Raw genomic sequence first — 23,789 nt, forward strand, 5'->3', positions numbered from 1 at the left:
TGAAATTAAATGCTCTCAACTGCAGAACAACCAACAAGGACTCATAATTTGGGTTAGGAGGTCGGTAATACAGTCAGAAACTATGCCCATATAAACCTTAAAATGACTCCTATAACTCTCCAATTAGATCTTAGATCATGAAGATGCCCCTTATTCCATTTAAACCAAGATGTACAGAACTACCACATACGTCTAAATAGATAATCAGGGTAACATTGCTCAGGAGAGCACTGAGGCGAGTGCTGGTGAAAAAGGTTAAGTGTGTTTGTTATGCTCCTCTTGACAGTACCTTTAGCGGAGCCTGTGCTTTTTTTTTTGCGAATGCTTATGCTTCATAAAGCCGTTAGATGTTGACCTTTACATCATCAGTGTGAAACCCTTCTCATATCATAACACTTGACTATGATACCGTGGATAGGTGTAATATCCTACACTGGGATGTTATTTCCTCACTGCTTATAGTATGTAAAAGGATGGTTAGATTTTAACCTGAATGTCCTCAATTCTGTCTTGAATATCATGATAAAGTTTCTAAAACGGGAAGATTTGTTAACTAACTGTTGTGTTGAGTTAAATGTATTTCTTTTATTGCCACAATAGAATAAAGAGTTTTATGTTGATTAATGGATCTGAGTGTATTTAAGAGTAATTTATGCTCATGGCAGCTGTTATGTTAGTATCTATATATTTTTCAGTGACTTTCCCACCATTTAATGCATCATGCATGTACATACTGAAACAGAGCATCCTTAAAATGATTAAAACAGTCACACATCTCACATTCAGATCATCTACTGCTGCGCATCACATGAACATCTCACACCATACATCCTTAATCTTCAGAAAATGAATTCAAATCTAACTGCAAACTGGACAAATCCAAGTATATCCAGCTGAGCTTTTATACTCTAGCAGAAGAGCTATTCTGCCTCAACAAAAGAAAAATATAATCCCACAGCATATGTTGAGGACCTCTGTTTCTATTTAGCACGTGAATGTCTTTGTGATAATGATGGCATGTTGTTGTTGTCATAAAGAATGCACCCAACCAACGTGTTGTAAATCTGGTGTTTGATGAGTAAAAAACAGTAAATGCAATATGTTTTGAAAGGCAGTAAGATCACATATCCTGGGAATGCATATGTAAAAAGTGCATCCATACAGTTAGAGATGCTGCAACAGTTGATAAATGCAGACTTAATGGCTGCCCTTGAATAAACTCCCTTGTGCTGCTGATTAATGCATCCTGAAGTCACAGTGTCGCACTGATTGTAATCCACTATGTGAAAAATAAGTTTCTTTCTCTGGGTACTTCAAAAGTATTCTATCTAATGGCTGCTGGCTGTGATAAAGGAAAGATCACACAACAACATTTTTGGCTGACTTTCAAAAACGCACACTGCGACTGCAGCAGGGACAGAGCATAATGCAAAGCACAGCAAAGGTTTCCACGCAAAGTGCATTTAGAGTGAAACACCTCTGAATGACCTTGAAGGAAAAGATAACATAAAAACACATTTATAATTGGAATTAGTATCAAAACTAAGCATGATTTGTTTATCCACATAAGTTCTATCTTATGTCTTATTCTTAATCTTATTCATAAGATTTTATTTGCTTAAAGAACTGGAAAGGTGGGTTTGACTCAGAACTATTTGGGTTACATTAGTAAAATTTTGTCATTTTAGTCTGGTGTTAAAGAAAGTTGGTCTGTCATAATATTTTTTGTGGCAGACCGTCAGCATACGTGCTGATGGTCTGCGTACGTACGGCTTTTCTACTGGTGTCTAGAGTCTAAGTATTTTTCAGTGGTGAGGAATCAACATCAGCAGTTTTGTTCAATAATTCATCACTGCACAATGAGTTAGCAACAAACATCAGTTGTATGCATTATCAAGCCTTTTCGTATTTGTCTCAGTAACTGACTCAAACATAGTCATCACTTTAGCGAAGGCTGAGTCACATAAACATGATATTTCACTGGTTACTTTAACAAAATGTGCGCAAGCAAATATTTTCTGTTATTTGGCAGCAGTTTCTTTCACTGGCTGCCAAAAATAGGAAGACATCCTTGATGTTACATACTGTGCAATAGGGAAATTCAGCTTGGCTTTGTGAAATCCTGACATTACAGTACAATGAATTTAATTGGCTCTTTGCTGACAATATGCAAAAAAAGGGGGATGTGACAAACATTGAAAGCAGGCTCAGGGCAAGTTTAACAATTGATATCTGAGTGTCAACACACAGAGCTATTCTCTTCTCAAAACCAAACTACTGAAGCAGAGTGTTGTACAGGGCAGAGCATATGGAGACCGACAGCAGAGAATCACTGCAGGCAGACTTTGATGCATTTAGCATTTCTGAGAAGCTTGGGTTTATCCTTGAAAAACCATTGGTGAGTTTCACTGTCATCTTTTCTTTTCTGATACATCATACTATATACTTGCATGTCTTTTTTCCCAATCAACAATCAACATATGCTTTACAGACAGCCTGATTACTATTGAGGACTATTTTCTATTTATCTATCACTTTTGGTCAGCAACACACATGAAACATTTTTTTAAATTAAGCTTATAAAAGATTATTTTGTGAAAGTTTATATTGAGCCATTCACATACTGAACATACTGTACATTACTCAATTCATTACACTTCAAATGTGAAATTCCTGAAGGCTTGCTACACAAAGTGTTTTATGTCTAAGAAGACATTTGGTAGAAATAAAACAGTGCACATGGCTCAGTTGTGACAGTTTATGCGATGGAAAAAAACATTCAATAACCTCTGGGATAGATTTGTAAACAATGCAAAACCTACATATGAGCATTGACTTTAATTGCAAATTTTTAGCTAAAGAATTTAACATTGGCATGAAACACAGCCTACCAGTGTTTTTGTTCAGTTATTGTCCATTTGAGCATCCCATGTTTTCTGCTTGGATAATTTTTTCAGTTTTCTATTGTCTCCACATATAATTTACCTTTTCCCTCTGATTGATAGCTCCCCTCATTCCCTGATACACAGGTCAGGCACTATGGCAAGCATGAGCTGATGAAGTTACTGATTTCACTTTACATGAAATATCATTATTATCATCTAGACTAGTCTTCCAGAATATTATCGGGTATGGCTGGACCTGGCAAATAATCTCACACATCTGATAGAATCACGTAAACTACGGGATCTGGTTCATGAGGTGAGAATGAGCAAAGCATTACTAATGCAAATGTAAGCATTAAAGAGTCGAGAACTCAAGCATGCAAATACTGACATACTGTTTCATTGGTGGAAGCCTTGATAATGCTCACTGCTCCCGAAAACAGATATATAAAGACAGAAAATCTTATCTCAATCCAGATGCCGGTTTTGAGTCCCCATCTCTTGAGTGAGCATCGGGAGCTCAGGCTGGCTCACTTAGCACTGGGATTCATCAGCATGGGATATGTATGGCAGGAAGGACAACAAGCACCTGCTCAGGTAAAAACACAACAGTGCAAATGAATGATGGGTTCTATGATGTGTGTATGCCAGCAGATCTGTGAGGCTGGACCAGAGGTGCTCACATATCAATTTTCAAGCCTGTTATGGTAAGGATTAGTTTAGTTTTTATGCTTAGAATTGTTAATTAGCACCAAATACAAAGTACAGCTGATAGGAATTTCATTTAAACAATAGGACTGGAAACATTTACATTTTGACCTGATAATGGCACTAAAAGGTTAAGGAGCTTGCCAAAATTATTACAATTCATACTGAGTGTTACATGAACCAAATTTCATGGTCATGCATCTGACAGCTGTTAAAACCTTTCACATAAAACTAAAAATGTGACCCATGTTGTTGGGGTGAGAGGAAATGTCAGGGGATACGTAGCTACATCATCTGTGACTCCATTGAATATGTGCTAATTTATTTGACAGGATAAGTGAAAGCTTTGACCAGCTAGTGGCACAAAGCACAAAAGAACTCCAAAATTGAAAGAAGGCAGTTATTACTGGATTGTAAACTATATGTCATGGTTGTTCAACAGATGCTCCCAAAAGCTCTGGCTTTGCCCTTTTGGCTAGTGTCTCTCAGGCTTGGCCTTCCACCCATCCTGACTTATGCAGATTGTGTTTTAGCCAACTGGAAATTAAAAGATCTCACAGGGTGAGTAATTCTGTTTTGTTGCTTTTTTAATATCTTGATGTATCATCCCCACTCCATAGACTGTCCATTCTTATCATAGTAAAATCACAATAAAACTCTAAACTTAAGTTACATAAAAACCGTATATTTCTTTCTCCTTTCTTTCATTTTCATTTTAGAAAAATGGAAATTGGGTGAGTTGAAGAAGTCTTGCACTTTGTTTTAAACCTCTCAATTGCACTTTTGCATGATTTTCATAGTCTGACACACATGTGATGCTCGGCTCATGTATTTTCACAACACTTTCAAATATAGGAACATGGATTTGATATTCTCCTTTCCTGGTGGTGAGAGCTGCAGGGGATTTTTCATAGTGTCATTACTGGTCGAGATGGCTGCCAGTTCAGGCATAATGGTTAGTGCTGGCTGCTCTTACTCTTTCTATTTGTAATATTAACCCTTTCTTGCTCTCAGTCTGATGAAGTCTATCCATCTAACCACTTCCCTTTTTGTGTTGCATTCGTATACAGTGTGTGTCTTTGTTGCACGCCCCTTAATTGTGGGCTTTAAATTTTCAACTCTTCACCAGGGGGCTCTGGAGGTGATGCATGCTGTGAAAATGTCCGACATTATCGCCATACAGAAAGGTCTCGTAAAAGTAACTCAGTCTTTGAAGAAGATGAAGGAAACTTTCAAACTCATGCATAGTAAGTTTGATTTAAACCTAGCCCAGTGTGAATTTAATCAATTTACATGCTGAGTCTCTTATAAACGTCAAGAAATTCCAGGAAATTAGAATAACTGAATGTGTGCTCTTTCCAGATTGTGTGGATCCAACTGTGTTTCATGGAACACTGAGAATTTTTGTCTCAGGGTGAGTTTTAGGGATGTTACAATATCCTACCTGCTGAAATTATTAATACTTTTAATACTAATCTCATCAGGTGCTGATTTATCACACTATAAGGCATTTCGACCCTTCTATTGGAACCACGTGCTTCTCATTGCATGTGCATCTGTACATCTTGTACATGTCTGTGGTTTGAACTAGGTGGCGGGACAACCCCATGCTTCCAAGGGGGCTGTTGTATGAAGGTGTGAGCAATGAGCCAATGTTGTTATCAGGCGGGAGTGCAGCACAGAGTTCAGCCATTCAGTGTTTTGATGCTTTGCTGTGCATCCATCATGAGGATGAGACAGGTAAAGATGCATTTCCTTCCACCTTTGACCCCCTTGCTTGGTCCTTAAAAATGAATCACTCTGTGCAGACAGTTGATTGCTCAGACAGAAAATGTCCCCAGGAAAGGTTGTTATTTTCTTTCCTTCAGTCTCTTTTCTGTTCTCTTCATTGATTCACCCTATGTAGGAGCCTTCCTGACACGCATGAGGGATTACATGCCTCCTGCCCACCGTCAGCTGATAGAAACTCTGTCTGTCTGTCCACCTCTGCGAGACTTCATCCTGTCCCACTCCAGCTCTGATCTCTGCCAGGCCTACAACTCCTGTGTCTCAGCCCTGGTGGATTTACGGAGCTACCACCTCAATACTGTGTCCAAGTATGTCATTGTGCCCGGCAATCAAGCTCAAACCATGGCCTGCCCACTCATCGGTGTGGGCACTGCACTGAACGCCAAAGGGACTGGTGGATCCAACCTATTTGTCTTTCTCAAGAGCGTTCGTAACACCACCCAAAAAACACTGATTTCAGAGAGGCCATCTGTGTCAAAAGTGCAAAATTTTTGAGGTTGTATTTATGAAATATCAATTAATATCACTGCTATATTCTGATCAAGAACTCTCTATTGTAATGTTTGGTTAAAGTTTAAACTCAGATTATATTACAGGAAGTCTTGAGGACAGGAGTTTTTTTCCTATGTTTTTACTTTGGAAGCCCATTTTTGCCAGGGGAAAAAAAATAGGTGATAGTTACACTCAAGAGAAATAAAAATATTTATGGGTAGTTAAAATAAATAGATAGTAAATAGATAAATAGTCAAAAAATAATAAATGAGAATTATAAACACAACATTTTTGACTCTCTCAAACAAAATGTTTTTTTATGTCCTTTTTTTTGGCAGAAATGGGCTTCCTTACAAAAACTAAATTTACTGTACTTTTCTCTGTCATGACACTTTATATAATGATATGATTGTAAAAACCTTTACAGACCATACAGAGAGGAATTGTCGTTAGTGGTGCATTTTATTTATTCTGGTTTTACTTGTACTCATGTATAAAATATATTTGTACACCCTTCAATCTTTTTTCTTCATTTTTTTTAGATGACTTTAGACACATTATGAAAATATTTAAAGTAATATTTAAGTAAATACTCTTACCAGTACTATCACTATACCCAATCATGTTGTTTTTGAAATGTTTAAAAGTTTCATTTTTTAAAAAGCACAAATAATAGCAAAAAATGGAAGAACAGCTTCTTTTCTAATCTGCATTTTATCAATACACTGATATGATGTTTAGAAACAGGAACTGAAAAGGAGAACTCCTATGAGCCTGAGAGTAAGAAGCAGATGACAGTGGAGGGAGATTAATGTAGAGAGAAATATGAGCTGTGGGGAAAAAACAAAATGAGGAAATGTGGTAGGAATCGCATGATCGAGGATACTGGTAAAATAAAAGAAAAAGGGAATGAGCTGTGGACAATGACGGCGATAGATACAGCAGTGGTAATCAGTGCAGATGGACGGATCTGTGTGATCAGGTCACTCAGTTTGATGGACTTAAACCCCTACTTGCCTCCTGGTCTTGACTTGAATGTTGTGTCACTTCTTGCTATTCAGGACTAATCACATTAGAAAAGAGTTGTAGCATGACCAGGACTCAAGTGCACTCTGTTGAGCCCTGGTCATGGTACAATTCTGCTTCACTAAAGCACAAAAGATGTTAACTGTATACTGTTTGACACGGGGTGAATGCAGCTCTGGCTGCAACTACACTGAGCACTGGTGTAGTTGTCTGCTGTCAAATAGAGTTGGAAAGTAGAAGGAGCTGCTGACTCCTGAGGTATTTTTCCTCATTCTGTATTAGCAAAAGTTTTTCTTTCAACAATATCCTTTATGTCAGCTTGACATAGATACAAAGGACTTTCCTGGATAATGTAACAATCATAGAGGTTTATAGTTTTGTCCATCATTCTGGTATATAATACACATGAGCCTTAGCTGCCGCTATGCCAGGGGTAGAGAACTGATGGTGACATATATCACATTTTCTGAATACAGCCAAAACTGACCCCAAAATTAAAATGAAATGATTTAAACGTCAAATTGTCCATAATGGTTCATATGACAGAATTTTAACCATTTGCCGAAATGCATCTTGGGAGCCGAGACTAATTTCTCCTCTGATATTTTTACACAAAGGCTTGTACTTTCAACTTTCTGTCAAACATCAGACATTTTCTAACAAGTTTGTCAATGGCTGTTCAGCTGAGACAGTTTCACGCTTATTAAAGCTGTAGAAATGCTCCAACTGTGATTCAAGTAATATCGTCTATGGGAAAAATGATTGGGTCTTACTTCTGAAAGAAGGAGTGACAAAAGTAGCTCCTTGCACTCTGCAACTCTATTGCGTCTTGCATTTAGCACACATAGCAGCACACTGACTCACCTTGAGTTGAAAATGTTTTAATTGTGATGTAGAAACAGTAGAAAAAAATGCATCATATTGCACATAATCACTAAATTGCACTTTCCCAAGGTAATAATATTAAGGTAATAATGTTATCTACTGCGTAGTCTAACCATGGGAGGCCAGCATGTGTCTTCCTGACATTTCTCGGACATTTAACAGTACCATAATCTACATAAGAGCTGATGTTAGAAAAGTACTCTAGGAAGTCATTAAATACCTGCTTTGTAACAGCGTGCAAGTTCATCATTGCTACATTATCATTTTTGTTTTTTTTGTACTTATCCAAAGCTGGTGGCTACAAGTCTTCTCTGCTTTAAGATTGCTACCATACTCCTTTAGCACTGTATTTAGCCCTTCTGCTCTTGCATGTTCAGTGCAGAGTTGTTTGTGTGGGTTGGTAGACAGATGTTTGGAGTTCTGTAATTGTCTTCTGTGAAAAAAAAAAAAAAAGTTGTCTTATTTTACAAGATGAAACTTGCAGTGGCAAGAAAAATCAATTTTTCAACACTGCAAGTGTTAGCTAACCGAAAATAGATCAACGATGAGTGACTGAGAGGCAAGGCAAACTCTTAATGGACTCCAAGAGAAATGTCAAAATAACCTTTACTTTTTGTTTGAAATTCAAAACAAAAAACCCAAACACCGTTTAAGTTGTCATAGAAAATATTCTGTCGTAGAAGTAGTCAAAACATTGCAATATTGTTAAAAAAAATCTGACCTAGCCCAGAGGACTTGTTCTGCATTTTCAACAGTTAAACCTGCTTCAAGAGGAGGGGCCCTAGCAAATATGTTTTAAAAGTCATTTCACAGTACTTTGCTAAAAAGAGGCAGGCATTTGAAAATATAGATTCTGAACATTAATACGTCAGTGTAGCCAGCAGAAAAGGACAGGATGACTGAGGCAAAGTTGGCTGGCTAGTTGGTTGGTTGCACAGTGAGCTAAATGGAGAGATAGAAAAAGGACAGAGAGAGATAAAGGGACAGAGTTACAAAGAAATGGAGGAGACGGGGGTTATTAACAAAGGCAGGCAGACATTCAGTCTGACAGACAAACTGAGCAGGACGTTAAACAGATAAGGAGGAAGAGGAGAAAAAAGACAGGGCTATAAGAACAGCGCTGACATACTGCCATGTACTGTACTCTCTTTCAGTCTTTTACGCATGTTCCTCTCAATAGTCAAATGTTTGTGCTTTGCCGGAGGTGGGGCTGATGTCCATTCAAAGATTACAGCTTCACTCATAAAAGGCCCTCCACATGGTGCCTCCTCTTGTTGCCAAGCAATATGCTCTAAGACGAAAAAAAGATAAAAAATGCATTGCATTGGAGGATGCAGTTAAAAGACATAAATATAATGTGAGAGGTGCATTTACCCAGTACATCCATCTTTGAAAAAAACATATAATACAAAGACGTAACTCAAAGCTCACCTAGATTTTGCAGGTGTGTGTCGTTCCTGTTCAGCAAGCATGCCAGAAAAAGGTTTGACAGGATTTTAAATGTTTTTTTTTTGTCTCTGCTGTCCCCCAGCTGACTTAATGTGCAGTCTCAACTCAGAACCCCAAATGAACTGAATCCTGTTGTTATCCATTCTCATATGTTGATCGCTCCATCTGAAGTACTCCTCCATCCATTTTTGCAAATAACAGGGTTATTAATGTACCCAGTGAAAAGGCCGTTTCCAAAGCCTTCATGTTTTATTCAAAGGAACCAGAGTTTCCAGCGGGCATGCTTTTTGGACTCTGTCTTGGACTTGCGTTTCGGTGTGGATGTGAACACTTCATTGGGGTAAGGCAGAGCAGGGCATTGTTGGCTTTCCAGGGGACAAAGTCTCTTCATTAGGGGCTGTAGCTTGTCCTCCTGCTGCTTGAAGTCCAGCTCGACACTGCAACAGAAGTATAAGAGGTGGACTTTTAGAATATTCAGATTACATATAATACAAGGGTTTGATTGTAGATTCAGGTGCATTAATCGAAAGGTTTTTAAAGGTTTCTCTTGGGCGACTACAACATTTATGACTCAGTTTGTGACTTGTTTTTTTATGTTAGCAATCCACAGATGTCCAGATGGTGGCTGGGAGGGAGGCTAACGGTTCAAATGCACTGACAGACACCCTGGCAGCACATATCTCTTGCGGCACATATCCACATTTCAGAGACTCCTCCGGGTAATAGAGTTCTTTTGCATCATCTCTGTATTTTTTATGCATGCAGTCAAAGGGCTTTTCCTGCATAGATTATATTTGTATCAGAAAAGAGCCAGAATGTGGGTTGCTCCTGACATCAGACTTCCACATCCGCAAGTATAATCCCAGGCTGGTCATCGTCTGATTTTGTTTCGGCACCGTAGTTGAACCCTCTCTCCGATTAAATCTGTCAGGCCGGGGAGAAATGTGGGCCTTAATCCCATCCAAATGAAACCATCAAGGGGCCAAGCAGACCCTGATTAACTGCCTGTATTCAAGCAAGGGATAAATGCATTATTATACACCATCTCCTTTCACTTTATTGCTATTGATTTGTAGTGCTCTGTTAATGTATTTATTCCTGGGGTGTGCAATAAATTTTGAAAGCATCATAGTGGAAATAAAAGAGAATGAATCACCTGCTATTTGCCTGCCAAAATAACACTCCTCAACACATCGTACCGGATGATGAAATCATACGTTTCTTTTTGGTTTGGGGCGTTTTTGATTCATCCTCAGTTTGTTTTATCACCAAAATTACTTTCTACACACTGCATTGAAGCAGCGCAGTGAATACTACGACTTACTAAGCTCATTGCTGTCATTCAAAGTCTAGCGGATTAAAGGTGGGAGAGAGAACAGAAGCTGCCAAAAGAGATGACATCTGACATGTCAAGGTCAAACACGCAGCCCTCTTCTTGTCTGCAGGCACACAAAGAGACGTTAACGTACAAAGCTTGGCCTGGTGGGGGAACCCCATTGATGGACAGTGTAATTAGTTCAATGAAGGATGTGCTGTACTCAGAGTGACATAATGAATCCTGGGAACTGTCCTCACCCTTAAGATAAGTGTCAGTTAAGAACAGAGCTCTATTAAAGCCTTCAGGGCAGAAACCGGATGGAAGGCTGGAAAGTAGTTTGCCAGACTGGAACTTAGAATGAATTCAATATATTAGCCTAAAAGAAAAGTCAAAAATGTTCAGGAACCTGAACTTGTGATCACTTTAAAGTCGAAGCTTTTACTGATGTACATTTTAAAAAAAAAAAGATTTTTAAGCATGTTTTCTTGTGTCAAAACAAAACCTCTTGTTGCGCCATGCTTTGCATGTGCATTCTTCACCTTCTCTTGAACACTTTTCCTCATTTACACTTCAAATTAGTGCTAACATCTCAGTGTCTTCTGAACGCTGAATTCCTGACAATGATGAATTCAGTTTAAAGGACAAAGTGACGTCTTTATCTTGGCAGAACTGCTGTTTCTTGCAGTATGTGCACTTGTTTTACAGCATCTCCTTTTCATATCATCTACTGCTGGCATTTCCTCCTGCCTTCATCTCTATGTGCATCTTTTGTTTTATGTTAAAAACATGTCCTTTTACAACTGCTGTTTAAATAATGCTAGCCTGACAGGAAGTAGAGCAGCAGCACAGTGCAACACAGAATCTCCTCAGCAATTATTAAGCAATTAATCACTTGGCAGACCACTGCAGTTACTGTATGCTGTGGACAAATGCCTCGGTGGGAAGCCAGAGGCAGCATTCTGCCATGTGGGTGGCACTGGGGAGCAGGTGCTTCACCAAACAAAAGCCCTATATCTAAGATCATCTCTGTACACAAACAGATTGAAGCAGCTGGAGACAGGGAGGCTTTTCTAGGGCACACAGCAAAGCAGATTAATCATCTCTTTAGCTATGCAGTGTGAGTAGCTGTTGCTGTGATCAGTGGCGAGCCGTTTGTTTGTCTGCGGTCGTGGTGTGCTGAACACCGTTCAATGATTGTTGCTCCTGGGAGGGATTTTGCTGCTGTGAGATATCTTTTTAGCACGCCAAACTCTGTTCATTCCACAGTGAATACCTGATCACCAGTATTCTCTGTTCTTTCTGCTTGTGGCACCTTTCAGCGTAAAGTCATTTCTCCTCCCGTGATTTCCCCTTTGTACATTCACAGTTCAAACTTGACAAGATGAGCGGTTCTGGTCCAGCATAGTGGAACATCTTCAGAACTACATGACCGGGCACAGTAGATTAAATCACCGGAGAGTTACAGTTATTTCCTCCACTGATGGGCAGCAGTTGGAGCAAAAACTCCCCACAGGTTATGTAAATCAGATGCAGAAATTCTTCCCCTGTCTTGTATATCAGATTTAAAAGCCATTGCCATTGTCTATTACATGGCTTTCTGCTTCACAGACACACAGAGAAAGACCCAATCTCATTAATGAGAACAAAACAAAATAGGCAATCTTGACAATTGTTCACCAAAACAACCACAGATCCTCCGTCTCGGCATGGGACACAAGTGCTAATTAGCTCCTTGCGTCTCATTGTATTGCATTTCAGTCGCCTTTCCGTGAACTTTACATTTTTCAAAGTCACCGTTAGTTTCAAATTGGAGACATTACATGGCATATTTTGATTCAAAAGCTGGTTCTTATTCAACACAGCATGATAGGAATAAAATCCTTTAACGTTTTGATTAGAGCACCTTTTTTACTCTGGGCTTCCTGCTGTACATTATGTTGACTCAGTGGTAGGCCACACTATTATTGCAACTGATGCACTTATAAATCTTGTTTGAACTACACATGTAGATAAATACAGCAAGAAAATATCAAGTGCAGGATGTGGATGTATTCTCATCTTGCAGTGTCCTTGAGTGTTGCCGTTCAATGATAACATCAAGAGTAAGAATTAAAAAAACAACAACAAAAAACTACATTCTTTTTGTTTTACTTGCCTCTAAAACTTCTACCTCCATCCTGTTATAATGAACGGGAACAGAACTTGTTCACAGCATTGAAAAATTAAACAGCTATTTGCTTTTCCAGAAGTAACATCTCAGTTAAGGTCCACTCCCATCACAATGTTGTTATGGTAAAGTTCATCCATGAGTGTACTGGCTCCAGAAGTAAAACTTTATTATTTCTTAATTTTATGTGACTCACAGTGGGACACTGAGGCGCTTCTACTGCTTGGAGTACTATGACAGTTTAAAAATCCCTGGTTCTTTGACAAAAAACTGAAAGCACAAACCTGTGTATATGATGTACATATACTGCAGTGTTGAAAACTAAAAGTTTGTTAATTTTCCAAACATGTGACCATGTTTTGTTCTTGTCGCTTATCTGTAAAGATGAAGCATTTTTAAATTCCCTGCCACTTTGATTCACACCTCTCACTGACCTCCTCTCTGTGCCAGTGGTGGCTGTAGGTAGCATTTAGCTCAAATTATGGACAAAACATGATTTCTCAGGTACGCCGGTGGCTTTAACATAAACCTTTAAGATGGTTACATCCTCCTTGGGAGTAATATTGAGGATGAAATTGGAATTCAGAATGAGGAAAAACCGGCAACTCCTCCCACTATGCCACTCTATTGACCTCCATTTTTTGGGCTCGAGGCAGAAATCTCAGAGATGGATCTTTTATAACAGGGGCTGATAAACCCGCAACCTGCACTGATGGCTGCCACCAGAAAGTGAGAAATTCTACTTTTCTTGTTCGATGGGTGAAGCAACCCTTTAAAGAATTCGCTTTTCACTTAATGTGATGGACACAATGATTATAGTTATTCCCTTAAGTTATTGTCCGAACATTCAGGCTCTCTCTCCCTGACTCTTACTTGCCATATGTATGTCCTATTTGTTGCTGTAATGTATGAGATACTGCAGTATACCGGGGGTGGGTGGAGACTGTCAAGGGAGAGCTGAAGTCTGGATAAGACCCACAGATTGACTACCTGAGCTCAGCAGCTGCAAGAGTCTGGAATTTATTGGACTTACCGGAGGTGCTGGACTCCTCTGAAATTAAGGGCTACATCTCAGGGGCTGCTAATCTTGGTTATAGTTGAAACAAATGGTTTTGCTGTGTAACTCTGGGGGGGTATTTGGTCCCAACTGGCTTTTCTGGTTTTGATTTGCCTCACCATACACAGGTCTCCTCCTCGTGTTACATCGAGTGATTCATCTAGCAAGGTGATCACAGCTTCACATCAAGTGTTTAAAAGTTTTATTATAATATTATAATAGGATGCTGGTGATGAGCTCATACAGTTTGAGCGGTGTTGTCATTTTATAGTAGGTGACAGTAAAAAGAAATAAGAGGTAAACAAAGAAATACCCTTTTTTTTCTCAAAAAACATCACTCCATCTTGGAAGGTTTGTGCAGCTGGGGTTTTACTGAAGAATATTAAACAACGCTGTTTGCATAATTTAAGATATTTATGACAATTGTTTTGGCAGAGATAGATAAGACTGTGATAGATTACTACCCTGCTTGCCAACTACGGCTTTGCTCTATTCAAAGACTGTTAAAAGCCAATTGGGTGAACTGAAATAAACAACTAATGATACATATCCCAGATGAAATGATTATCTTCGACTTTATTAGGGCTCTGCAGAGTGCATCTTTACTGTGGCTTTATTACCATACCACAGGCTTTGGTTTCGTGACAACAGATTGAAGGCACCTTTTCTGGCAACAGAAACTGTTCTCGTAATTAAGCCAAGTTGCTTCATCCACATACAGAGTTGGCACAGTCCATGTGCTGGGCTCCTTGCTTTGCCCCACTTATCTGCAGTAATTAAATGACAGGTCCAGTCATAACATGGCACAGATAATACCCTTCAGAGGCTCATATGAAGACTTCTATATTCTTACCCACTCTGCTTAAACCCTCTGATTGAAAGCCACACTTACTTACAGTAATGACTAAACCCATGAAAACGAATCAATGCAAGGACCTGTTGATCAATAGGAACACAAATCGCCACACACACACGCACACCAACACACAGTGTTCTGGCACAAGAGAGCACCTACAGTGCTATACATTATAACATTATAAGGATACTTGGAAGAATGAACAGAAGACAAAATCCTTTAAAAAATGAAAAAACCCAGATATTTTACAGTATACTAACATCTTTAGATTAAGTCTTACCACCCAGTGACTATTTGTGATCCTTACTCAATTCATGTACATTGTGATCATGTAGGATTTATATGCATGTACTGTGAACTTATCAGTTATTTTCTGGTAGTCAAAACTGTTAGTGAGGAACAGACCTAATGACTCAGGAACCTTAAGAAATACAGCAGTGAAACCATAATGGGTGTTTTTCATTTATCCAAATCTTTTCTGGTCTCATTGACTACTTTGAATTTTCTCTTTGTAAAGACAGCTGTGTCAGCTCTGTCCTCCTCTCCAATTTTCTGGCACTACGACCCTGGAAATAATAATTGTTTTTGACCTTGGCAGCTTGACAAGATTTGGCCAAGTTAGACAAAGAAAAAGAAAGAGGTTGACAACTTGTCTAAGTGAACTGTCTCATCACCAACCCTCACCATGTTTACTTCAACATCTTTCAGACTCGTTTAACAGCTGGATGTATGAGTATTTAGGTGAAATCCATCTGTTTCAATAAAATCATTTATTCCCACATGCACAAGAGTCTTCACAGATTGTTAAGCAGACAAGAGTTGAATGATCTTTTTGGCTGGGTGAGAGACACCAGGTCATCAGGAAAGCAACAGCCTTGAAATCCTTACTGCTGACACTGATAGCAAAATCAGATCCAATAATTTCATGTTGCTGAGAACTTTTTTTTCCCTAATGTCAAGTCAGTTTTTTTTCCTTTTTTGCCCTTGTGGTCGTGGTGTTCAACCTTATTCTGTGATGGCAAATCAGGCCTGTTCACTGGAGGCTAAAATCTTTTTTTCTTTTTCTTTTTTTTTTGAAGTTTTATTGACTACAGTCCATAGCTGCTCTGTGTTTTGAAATGGTGGAGGAGTGAGAGTGGCTGCCACTCTGCAGCACTCTGTCTTTGTTAGCTTGTTGTGTTTTTTGGAGAGATATCGATGGAGGAAAGCCTGTTGTTTCTATTTTTGCTCCTACCTATACCAACATCAGACCAAAGCTCCTTTTCTGATGCACCAGGATCAGAACATGGAGCAGTTTTTACTCTTGTTTCTCATGTAAGCCACAGGCTCCTGTCTGGGTCAGCTGAAGTGTTCATTTCTAGTAAGTCTTGATTTGTGTTCCGCGAATATCAGCGAATGTGTCATCAAGTTCTCCAAAGCGAGATGCTAAGTTGCTCCACTTTCCACTTTCTGTTTCCATCCACAGCATGTTACACTGTAAACGTGAAGTCAAAGGCCTCATGCAAATACATTTTCATATTCTTAGTCTAATCTTTTAAATTTTTCCTGATGCTTATTACTAATGTTTTAAGTGACGGATACCACCTGAGTAGCTTGTGATTATAAGCACAATGAAGGAGCTTTAAGTCCTGCTGCTATCAGACACTTGAATAAGAAAAAAAGGAACAAATTTCGCAGTGTCAGAAATGGTATTAGTGGACTCAAAAAATGGGAAAATATTATTGCAGTCGTCAATGCCCTGTCACCTGAGCTGACCGGCACTGACAGAAATAAAGAATGGTTTGACATGAATTTAGTTGCCAGACATAACGGCGGCTTGCTAGAGCAAAGCAGTCCATGACTTAGACGGGAGGCGGTCAAGGGGATTACAGGTGGAGCTATACTGTGTTGTGCATGGAGACAGCAACTTCAATCAATCCATGAGGTGACTGTCAGAGTCTGACAATTTTCTATGTAATATATATATATGGCATTAAGTTTTATTTTATTGTTATTTTGATATGTTCAGACTCAAATTTCATTAAAGTCAAAGAAGTTTTTTTGGCCTGTGGAGAAAGACAGACTATCTGTACATGATTCATATGGCAGGCCTGGAGCACTTCTGTTTGGAAAGTGCATAAGATAAAATTATAAATATGTGAAAATCTGTGAATGTCACACTTGCATGAGCTACTCAAGGACAAAACTGCTTGTACACATGGTTCTTGGGTAATGCCCAATGATTTATCATCCCCTATGAAACGGTGATTCTGCTTTAAGGTTCCACAATGGTCTTACACCACACACAAGGCTCTTGTTATGGGAGTAGGGAGAGAAGGCATATTGAAACTGTTACATTAACTTAAAATCTAACATTTCCAGGACAGGACAATTTTCCTTTTCTTTATATTAAAAATGTCCCAAGATAAGTCTTGTACTGACCTTAGAATATTCAAGCAGAAAGTCATCCATTATAATTCAAATAATAATCCATCCTTGTTATCTTGCTATCTTTTTTTTATTATTATTTAAAAATACAGAATTTATTAAACTTCAGTTTTGTGCAGCAGCTGCTGCGTAAAAAGAGAAACAGAAAGCAAGTTTGAAAGTTGGGATTCCTTCACGGCAGCAAACTTTTGTTTTCAGAAAGAATGTTCCACTTACATGTATAATTTGCGTGACTTGGTGGTTTTTAAGGTTCTTTCCTCCAAGCTCATGAGACAACTACCAGAAATCCCACTGTACTACGTGTATTTTCTGGGCTTTAGAGTATTTTCCAAGCAGCTGTCTGCTTCCTGTTTCAGAGAACAAGGTAACAAGTGGGTTCAGCGGTAAAGGCTTTTGGATTCATGTGACAAATGACACAAGGTTACAGCTTCAGTGGATTTCCCCACCTGCTTCGGAGCTGTTTTTCAGCTCAGAGCATATCAGAACATATCAAAAATACCCTGGGTATTTTGAGAGAAAGACACAATCTTAAAAATGGAAGAAAGAATAGCAGAGAGTATGAAAGAATGGCAAAGAAATAACTCCAACATGTATTAAGATTCCTGAGAAAGTATAGAGCTAATCCGATCCGTTTGTAAAACATCTGTTATGTTTTATGGGACTTGATAAAATTCTAGTTTGTCATATATTCTGTGACAGGGTCAACTGCATTCCCTCATTTAATTCACTTCGCACTGCTGTGTATGATTACTTATTCATTACAGAGAGACCATACCTTCCCCAGAAACCCGTGCAAATGACATTGGAGGTAATATTTATTTCATCATCCATTGCAGGAAAACATGCTTTAGTGCACACAACACCCAATATGCTGCGCACTGTGCTGCCAGTGGCTGCACATTTACATCTCTTATTTTTTCCCTGTCCCTGGTGCTTGTTTTATGATTATTCTCTTTAGGATTCCACTCTTCTTCATTTTAATCAAAATTTCTATCATATATTTTCTAAATCGCCTTGTATTCGTCAGATCACTGAAAATGCATTATCCTTCATACTGTATACTTTTACAGTTTCTGTACAGAAAAGCAGCACTGCACCAAACACCTCTTGTGGGCGTCCCTTCCACAACAAACTAAATTATCATAAAGAAAACAGCCTTTTAATGCAGCATTAATCACACACTGGCAGTGAAAAGGACCCACCTGTAAATGATGCATGCGCTGTTTCGACAAGTGTCACAATTTGCTGTGTCTTGTCCTGTACGGTAGGAGAGTCTGTGAACAGAGAGATGAAAAGATATATGTGATCTCCAGTGGCGGGCTTTAGCTTCATATTTCAACACCTGTGGGCATCAGCGATCAGCCAAATTTGTTCAGCTTGGTTTTCACCCCCTGTTGTTTATTCCCAGCAGTCGAAAATGCAGCAGGAGCTCAGATCCTGCAGTTCTCTCAGATTTGATTAATAAAGTGTGTAGAGTTACTGATTTTACATAATAGGATTACCTTGCTTTGCCATGACATAGTTTTAAAATATGTTCTGTGTCTCTATTCCATAGGCAGCAAGTAGCAAGCAAGTAGTGACTAAATGCTGCATGAATCATGTGGAATGAAAAATCAATGCCTTTACATTATGTGCTTTGCTGTAAATCGTTTTTTTTTTTTATTTTTCATCCAACTCAATTTACTGCAGACACAATAAGCATGAAGAAGAATTGAAAGAATTGAAAAAAAAGCAAACAACAAGACAAATTGTGCTTGGTTTATAACATACGTACAGATTCCCAAGGGTCTGTTGTCTTATACTTTACAATACAGAGTTGCAATTCTTTATATCTTAAAAGACCTTCACAAAAAGACACCTTAAACTGTCTCTTGGGTCATATCAGCTTATGAGTACATAAGTCAAAGAGGACACATCAAATATAGAATAGCTTTTGTTGGTTGTAACAGGCATCTCTGTCATATTGCCAGTTTTTGATCCATATTACGTCATTTGCGTTTACACGGGCATGCAGGTGTGCATAATGATATTCATGCTATATGTCAGTGCATGCAGTGGCATTCTGCAGGGGTATGGAGATGATAGGAGGGGCTGCTTTAGAGCTGCACATGTAATTGCTTGCTGTCACTGTAGCCGTTCATCCTGTTGGATGACATGTGAAGGGGTTGGACTTCATCGTGACATGAGAGGTGACCTCATGGGAGTGAGACAGAACAGCCTCTCTGCGGATCGAAAATGCTGATGGGAGCTCAAGGTCAGCAGGTTCATCCATCCTGCCCTGTTCTCAAATGAAGGCTCTTTGAACAGCTGTGTGTGAGGACAGTAACTCACAGCCAGACCTTGTCTGCGCTGGTGCTGTGCTGTTGCCTGGTTTTTCATGTACAAGCTTATCGTTTAAAGAGCTTCGCTCTAATAAACAAAGCGTATTAACCTAAATTCATAATCACAGCTAGTGCAAAAAACCCACTTCTTTTCCCCATTCCAGGTAAAATGTTCATAACTCAATATAGTGATGCTGTACAAAGCACAGAGGGGGGGTTCTGAAAAGTCGTTCTCTAAGCTAACTGTTTGTTGGCACAGATTCACTGCTGTGTTGTTTGCCCACGTCAGCTGTCCTGGGATATGTCCTGCCCTCGTCATTCCCATTTCACTGAGTACGTGCTGGCTGCTCTGACTGCCTGAACACTGTAGTTGGTGTTTTACTGATAACCTGTAAACAAAAGTGACAGCCAGATCTTGCATTGTCTTGTCCAGAATTCTATGCTTTACATGTATGATAAATACTGTATTTCATCCTATGATATATACAGATATTTCACATGCATACATGGTTGCTGACTAAAAATGTAGCGACATGTCAAGCAAAGGAAGAGACTTTCATATTTGTATAAAAAGATGTATGCATAATAGTATCATGGCAAGTCAATCAACACAGTATAATCATGAGTTGACATGCTTCACACTATGGACTGCAACAGACTAACACGCTTATCTAAAAAGTCTGTCTACTCACTTACTCACACAACAGTTATAATTCATAAAAGCTGGCCAGGGTTTCAAGATTTTGCAGGATGTCAGTGGTAAGTATTCAACATAAAGTGTTACTTTATCAAACTTAAAAGGATGTGAAACAGACAAGCATGTATATTACTTTGAATTCCTACTGAACTTTTAAAGGAAATATGCATCATGTTTGCATCTGACTCATGGAACGCACGAGGGAGAGAAAAACAAGAAGTAAGATATTTTGTGATAATGTAATAATTTCCAATGTGAACAGAACTGAAACGTAAACTGAAAAACTGAAAGAGAACTTCTATGAATATAATGTTTTTCTACTGTATATTATGCCTGTACCTTTATATTGTGTACCCATATATTGAACGTATACATTGTGCCTGTACCTTGAACTAGTAGATTACTTGCATGTGTGCAAAAAGCAGTCACTCTGAAATCACAGAACATCATGTGTTTCTTCCCGGTGAAAATAGGCTTTTAGTTGCTTTTTGGTTCATCTCGAAGCACAGCTTTCAAGAGGGCTATCTGATTGTCCAGCCATGCAACAAAGAGAAGAGTATTTGGAAAAGAACTATGGAAGGAGGGCTTTATATCCAGTAACTGCACCCCTCTAATAACGCTGATGGAACACAACACAGTGGAGGCACAACAGCAGCCACAGTTTTGTGGAGATGAAAGGCAAAGTGTTATGAGGCTTCACTAATTGGGCCTTTAAGACCAAGTTCCACAGAGTCACATTAGGGTGCCTTGTTCACCACTGGATATGGATGAGACTTAAATACAATTTGCTTTGTGTTGCTATGGGTTTTGGAGATGGAATACATCAATTCTAACAATTGCACTGGTGTAAGACCCAGGTCATGGACATGGTTTGAGAATTTTATAGAGCTTGTTAATCTATTTTCCTCTTTAAAGGTATGCCTGTAGTGAAATATGACACATAAAAAATACTGAAGACACATTTACTCTAGCATTTCAATTACACAGATAAGGAGTAGTAAAATGTGCTGTACATTGCTTTTGGAATGCCCCATTACATCTTGATGGATGAATAAATTACAATAAAAAAATACAGTAGTGATTCTCTGGCTTTTACTTGGCTTTTTTTATGTTGATGTTAGCATTTAGCTAACAAAAGCCTGACAGTGTCACTAGCCTGGATGTAGACTTAGTCTTGTTGAAGTCCTGTCAGCTTGTGTCTTATTTTTGTAGCTTAGGTGATCGGTGTAATACTATTGTATTTACCAAATAAATTTCTGAATAAAGTGATATTGCTAGGAAGAAATATCATGAGGAAAGAAATATCAGCTGTCAGACAATCATACAGCTTTTAAATAAACCTCTAGGTTATAGCCAAATTTATCTGGAAGAGGAGCCAATGGTAAACTGTAAAATTTAACACCAAAAACTGCCCATTTTAAACATCCAGTTTACAGAATGACTTCCCGGTTCAGATTTGACCTGCTACATGTGTTTGTGGATAAAATCTCTTGGGAGATGAAGGATAATCATGAGCCCTTCCAGTTCACTTTCTATTATCATAGGTTATCATAACCAACAGAAGTGATGGCAAAGCTATATGAAAGTACTGCTCTAGTTGTAATAAATCGGAATGATCCTTTATCACAGGTTTACGCTGGCAGCATAGTGTGAAATGTGCAAGCATGTGGTATGTATAATGTATGTTTGATTGCATGTATAAAAGTCTCCACTGTGAAGCGTATTCCACTCACCCCTCTCTATGTGCTTCACCTTTCTCCAGCTCCTGAATAACTCCAAGTAGAACCTTGATGGTCTCCTGGCTCGAGCTGATGAGACTCTCCATGGCCTGCAGCTGTGCTTTGATATCCTTGTCTTCAGATAAGGGCATTATCTGCTGGCTGCTCCCCATGCCTGGGGCTCCTGTGTCTCGTGGAGGAAAGACCTCGTCCCCCCCAACAGTTTGCTGAAGTTTAGAGGAGGCTGACACATGCCTTGACCTACACTGCCCTTGTGACTGCACAGAACATTTGGCACTATGGGGAAGCGTCTGTGACTGGTGTTCATTTTGCTGTGTACCCTTTTTCCGTTTGCAGCTCACAGACGGGCTTCCTAAAGACTCCACCTGTGTCAAAGAGTTCCATGCAACAGGACCAGAGCCCTTTGACTTGTCTTGTGCCAGCTGGCGCTTTGAGGAAGCGCCAGTGTCCATGTCTTCTTTGGGTAATCCTTTGTGTTTGGTCCTTGTCCCACAAACCTGGTATTCTGGTTCTCTCTTGGAAGGAGAGGGTGCATGGAACTCCTCAGAGAAATGCGAAGAGTCTGGACAAGAGGGTCCATCCACACAGTTGGCACCGGAAAGCAAATCCTCTGTATCACTGCTGTCATCAGTATGGTGAAGCAGTGCTTTTGTCTGACCCACAATCTTACCCTTATACTTAGAGGACCCCCCAGTAGGTTGTCCATCCTCGCCTCCTGCCTTTATATCACTCAAAAAGCCATTGTTTTGTCCTTTGTAATCTTCCACCAAAGCAGTGTGTTTAAATGTGTGTCCTTTTTTCCTCTCAAAAGGGAAAGTCTTGTATCGCTTAGTTAAGTCCGGCGAGGTCTGGACACCAGTACTCTTAGTCACATTTGGAATAGAGCGTCTGGCAGGCATGGTCATGTATTTTCTCTGTGTTACTTTGCAAGAGATGGATCTGGAACGTCTTCTGCGATGCTCATTCTGAGCTTCACAGATATCCTTAAAACGCACTTGCAAGGCCTTGTTTCTCTTCTTCACCTGCTGTTTGCCTGATTCCGGTCCAGACAGTGCATCAAGGTTATGTGATGGGCCTGTCTCTGAATCCGATTCATCTGAATTTGAGAGAACAATGCATTTGGTGTCTTCTTTGCTCACCATATTTCCTGAAAAAGGTAAAGGAGAGAAATATATGAGTGTTACTACATTATCCAGTGGGAAAGAAACGGATCTATGATCACTCCAATGAGATCCTATAATTTGATTCTTTTCTCCCAATGGGAACTTTATTTTCTGGTAACACATGTTAAACCTGTATTAAATGCACAATTTGTCATCCAAAATCCACAATTCAAGGCACAGTATTTATCATTAGACATAGAGAAATTTGCCAAAACCAAAACTTAAAAAAAAAAAAAAAAGAAAAAAAAAAGTCACAGCAAAGGTAAAAACAATCAGATTTCATCTAGTCAAACTCTTCAATTATTAATCTGCAGAAGAGCCACCCAGGACCGGGAGCTGCCGTTAAAAGATTCAACAAACGTTTTTGATTTATGTTGTGTGTTTTATAAAAGCAGGGTGGACATACATTTACTTGACATAGTATCTTTGAGTCATTTATGATCTCATTGTTTTGTTTTTTTTTTTTGGTTTTTTTTGTACTGCTGTTCTACACTAAAGTCTATAGCCAGTGGCATTTATATTCCTCCAGAAAGAAATGGGAATGTGTTGCAAACCAAAGTTCCTGGATATGCTGGTTTGATGTACCTCATCACACAAATTATTGATCAGGATGTTCCCAAAGGGTTTTTCCCCATTCTGTATTCCCATTTCAAGTGTCTCTTTCAATGAAATCCTCAGTGTTAGAAACACAAGGATCTCCTAGATAAATTTATTATTATATCATGGCCACCAGTTTGAATTTGAATTCCATGTTTGGTGTGTCAGTTTGGCATGGCAGACAGCTCTAAATACTACAATACCCGTGAACCTT

The 23,789-nt window shown here is 39.1% G+C and overlaps 2 protein-coding genes across 2 annotated transcripts; one reads left to right on the forward strand and one right to left on the reverse strand.

Annotated features, from left to right (window-relative positions):
- The first annotated feature begins 2,017 nt into the window (after window positions 1–2,017).
- On the forward strand, window positions 2,018–6,367 carry LOC124066048 (indoleamine 2,3-dioxygenase 2-like). Its single transcript, XM_046402112.1, has 10 exons — window positions 2,018–2,398; window positions 3,106–3,201; window positions 3,363–3,482; window positions 4,036–4,154; window positions 4,313–4,327; window positions 4,449–4,548; window positions 4,723–4,840; window positions 4,956–5,007; window positions 5,185–5,333; window positions 5,500–6,367. The coding sequence occupies exons 1-10, from the start codon at window positions 2,309–2,311 to the stop codon at window positions 5,874–5,876; spliced, it is 1,236 nt and encodes a 411-aa protein (XP_046258068.1). The 5' UTR covers window positions 2,018–2,308; the 3' UTR covers window positions 5,877–6,367.
- A 2,794-nt stretch (window positions 6,368–9,161) lies between these two features.
- On the reverse strand, window positions 9,162–23,026 carry LOC124066096 (inhibitory synaptic factor 2A-like). Its single transcript, XM_046402197.1, has 3 exons — window positions 21,810–23,026; window positions 18,261–18,332; window positions 9,162–9,670 (listed from the first exon to the last, which is right to left on the reverse strand). Exons 1-3 carry the CDS (start codon window positions 22,955–22,957, stop codon window positions 9,487–9,489), a joined length of 1,404 nt encoding a protein of 467 aa, XP_046258153.1. The 5' UTR covers window positions 22,958–23,026; the 3' UTR covers window positions 9,162–9,486.
- Window positions 23,027–23,789: the final 763 nt, after the last annotated feature.

This window comes from Scatophagus argus, chromosome 10 (assembly GCF_020382885.2).
Source record: "Scatophagus argus isolate fScaArg1 chromosome 10, fScaArg1.pri, whole genome shotgun sequence".
Taxonomy (NCBI): domain Eukaryota; kingdom Metazoa; phylum Chordata; class Actinopteri; family Scatophagidae; genus Scatophagus; species Scatophagus argus.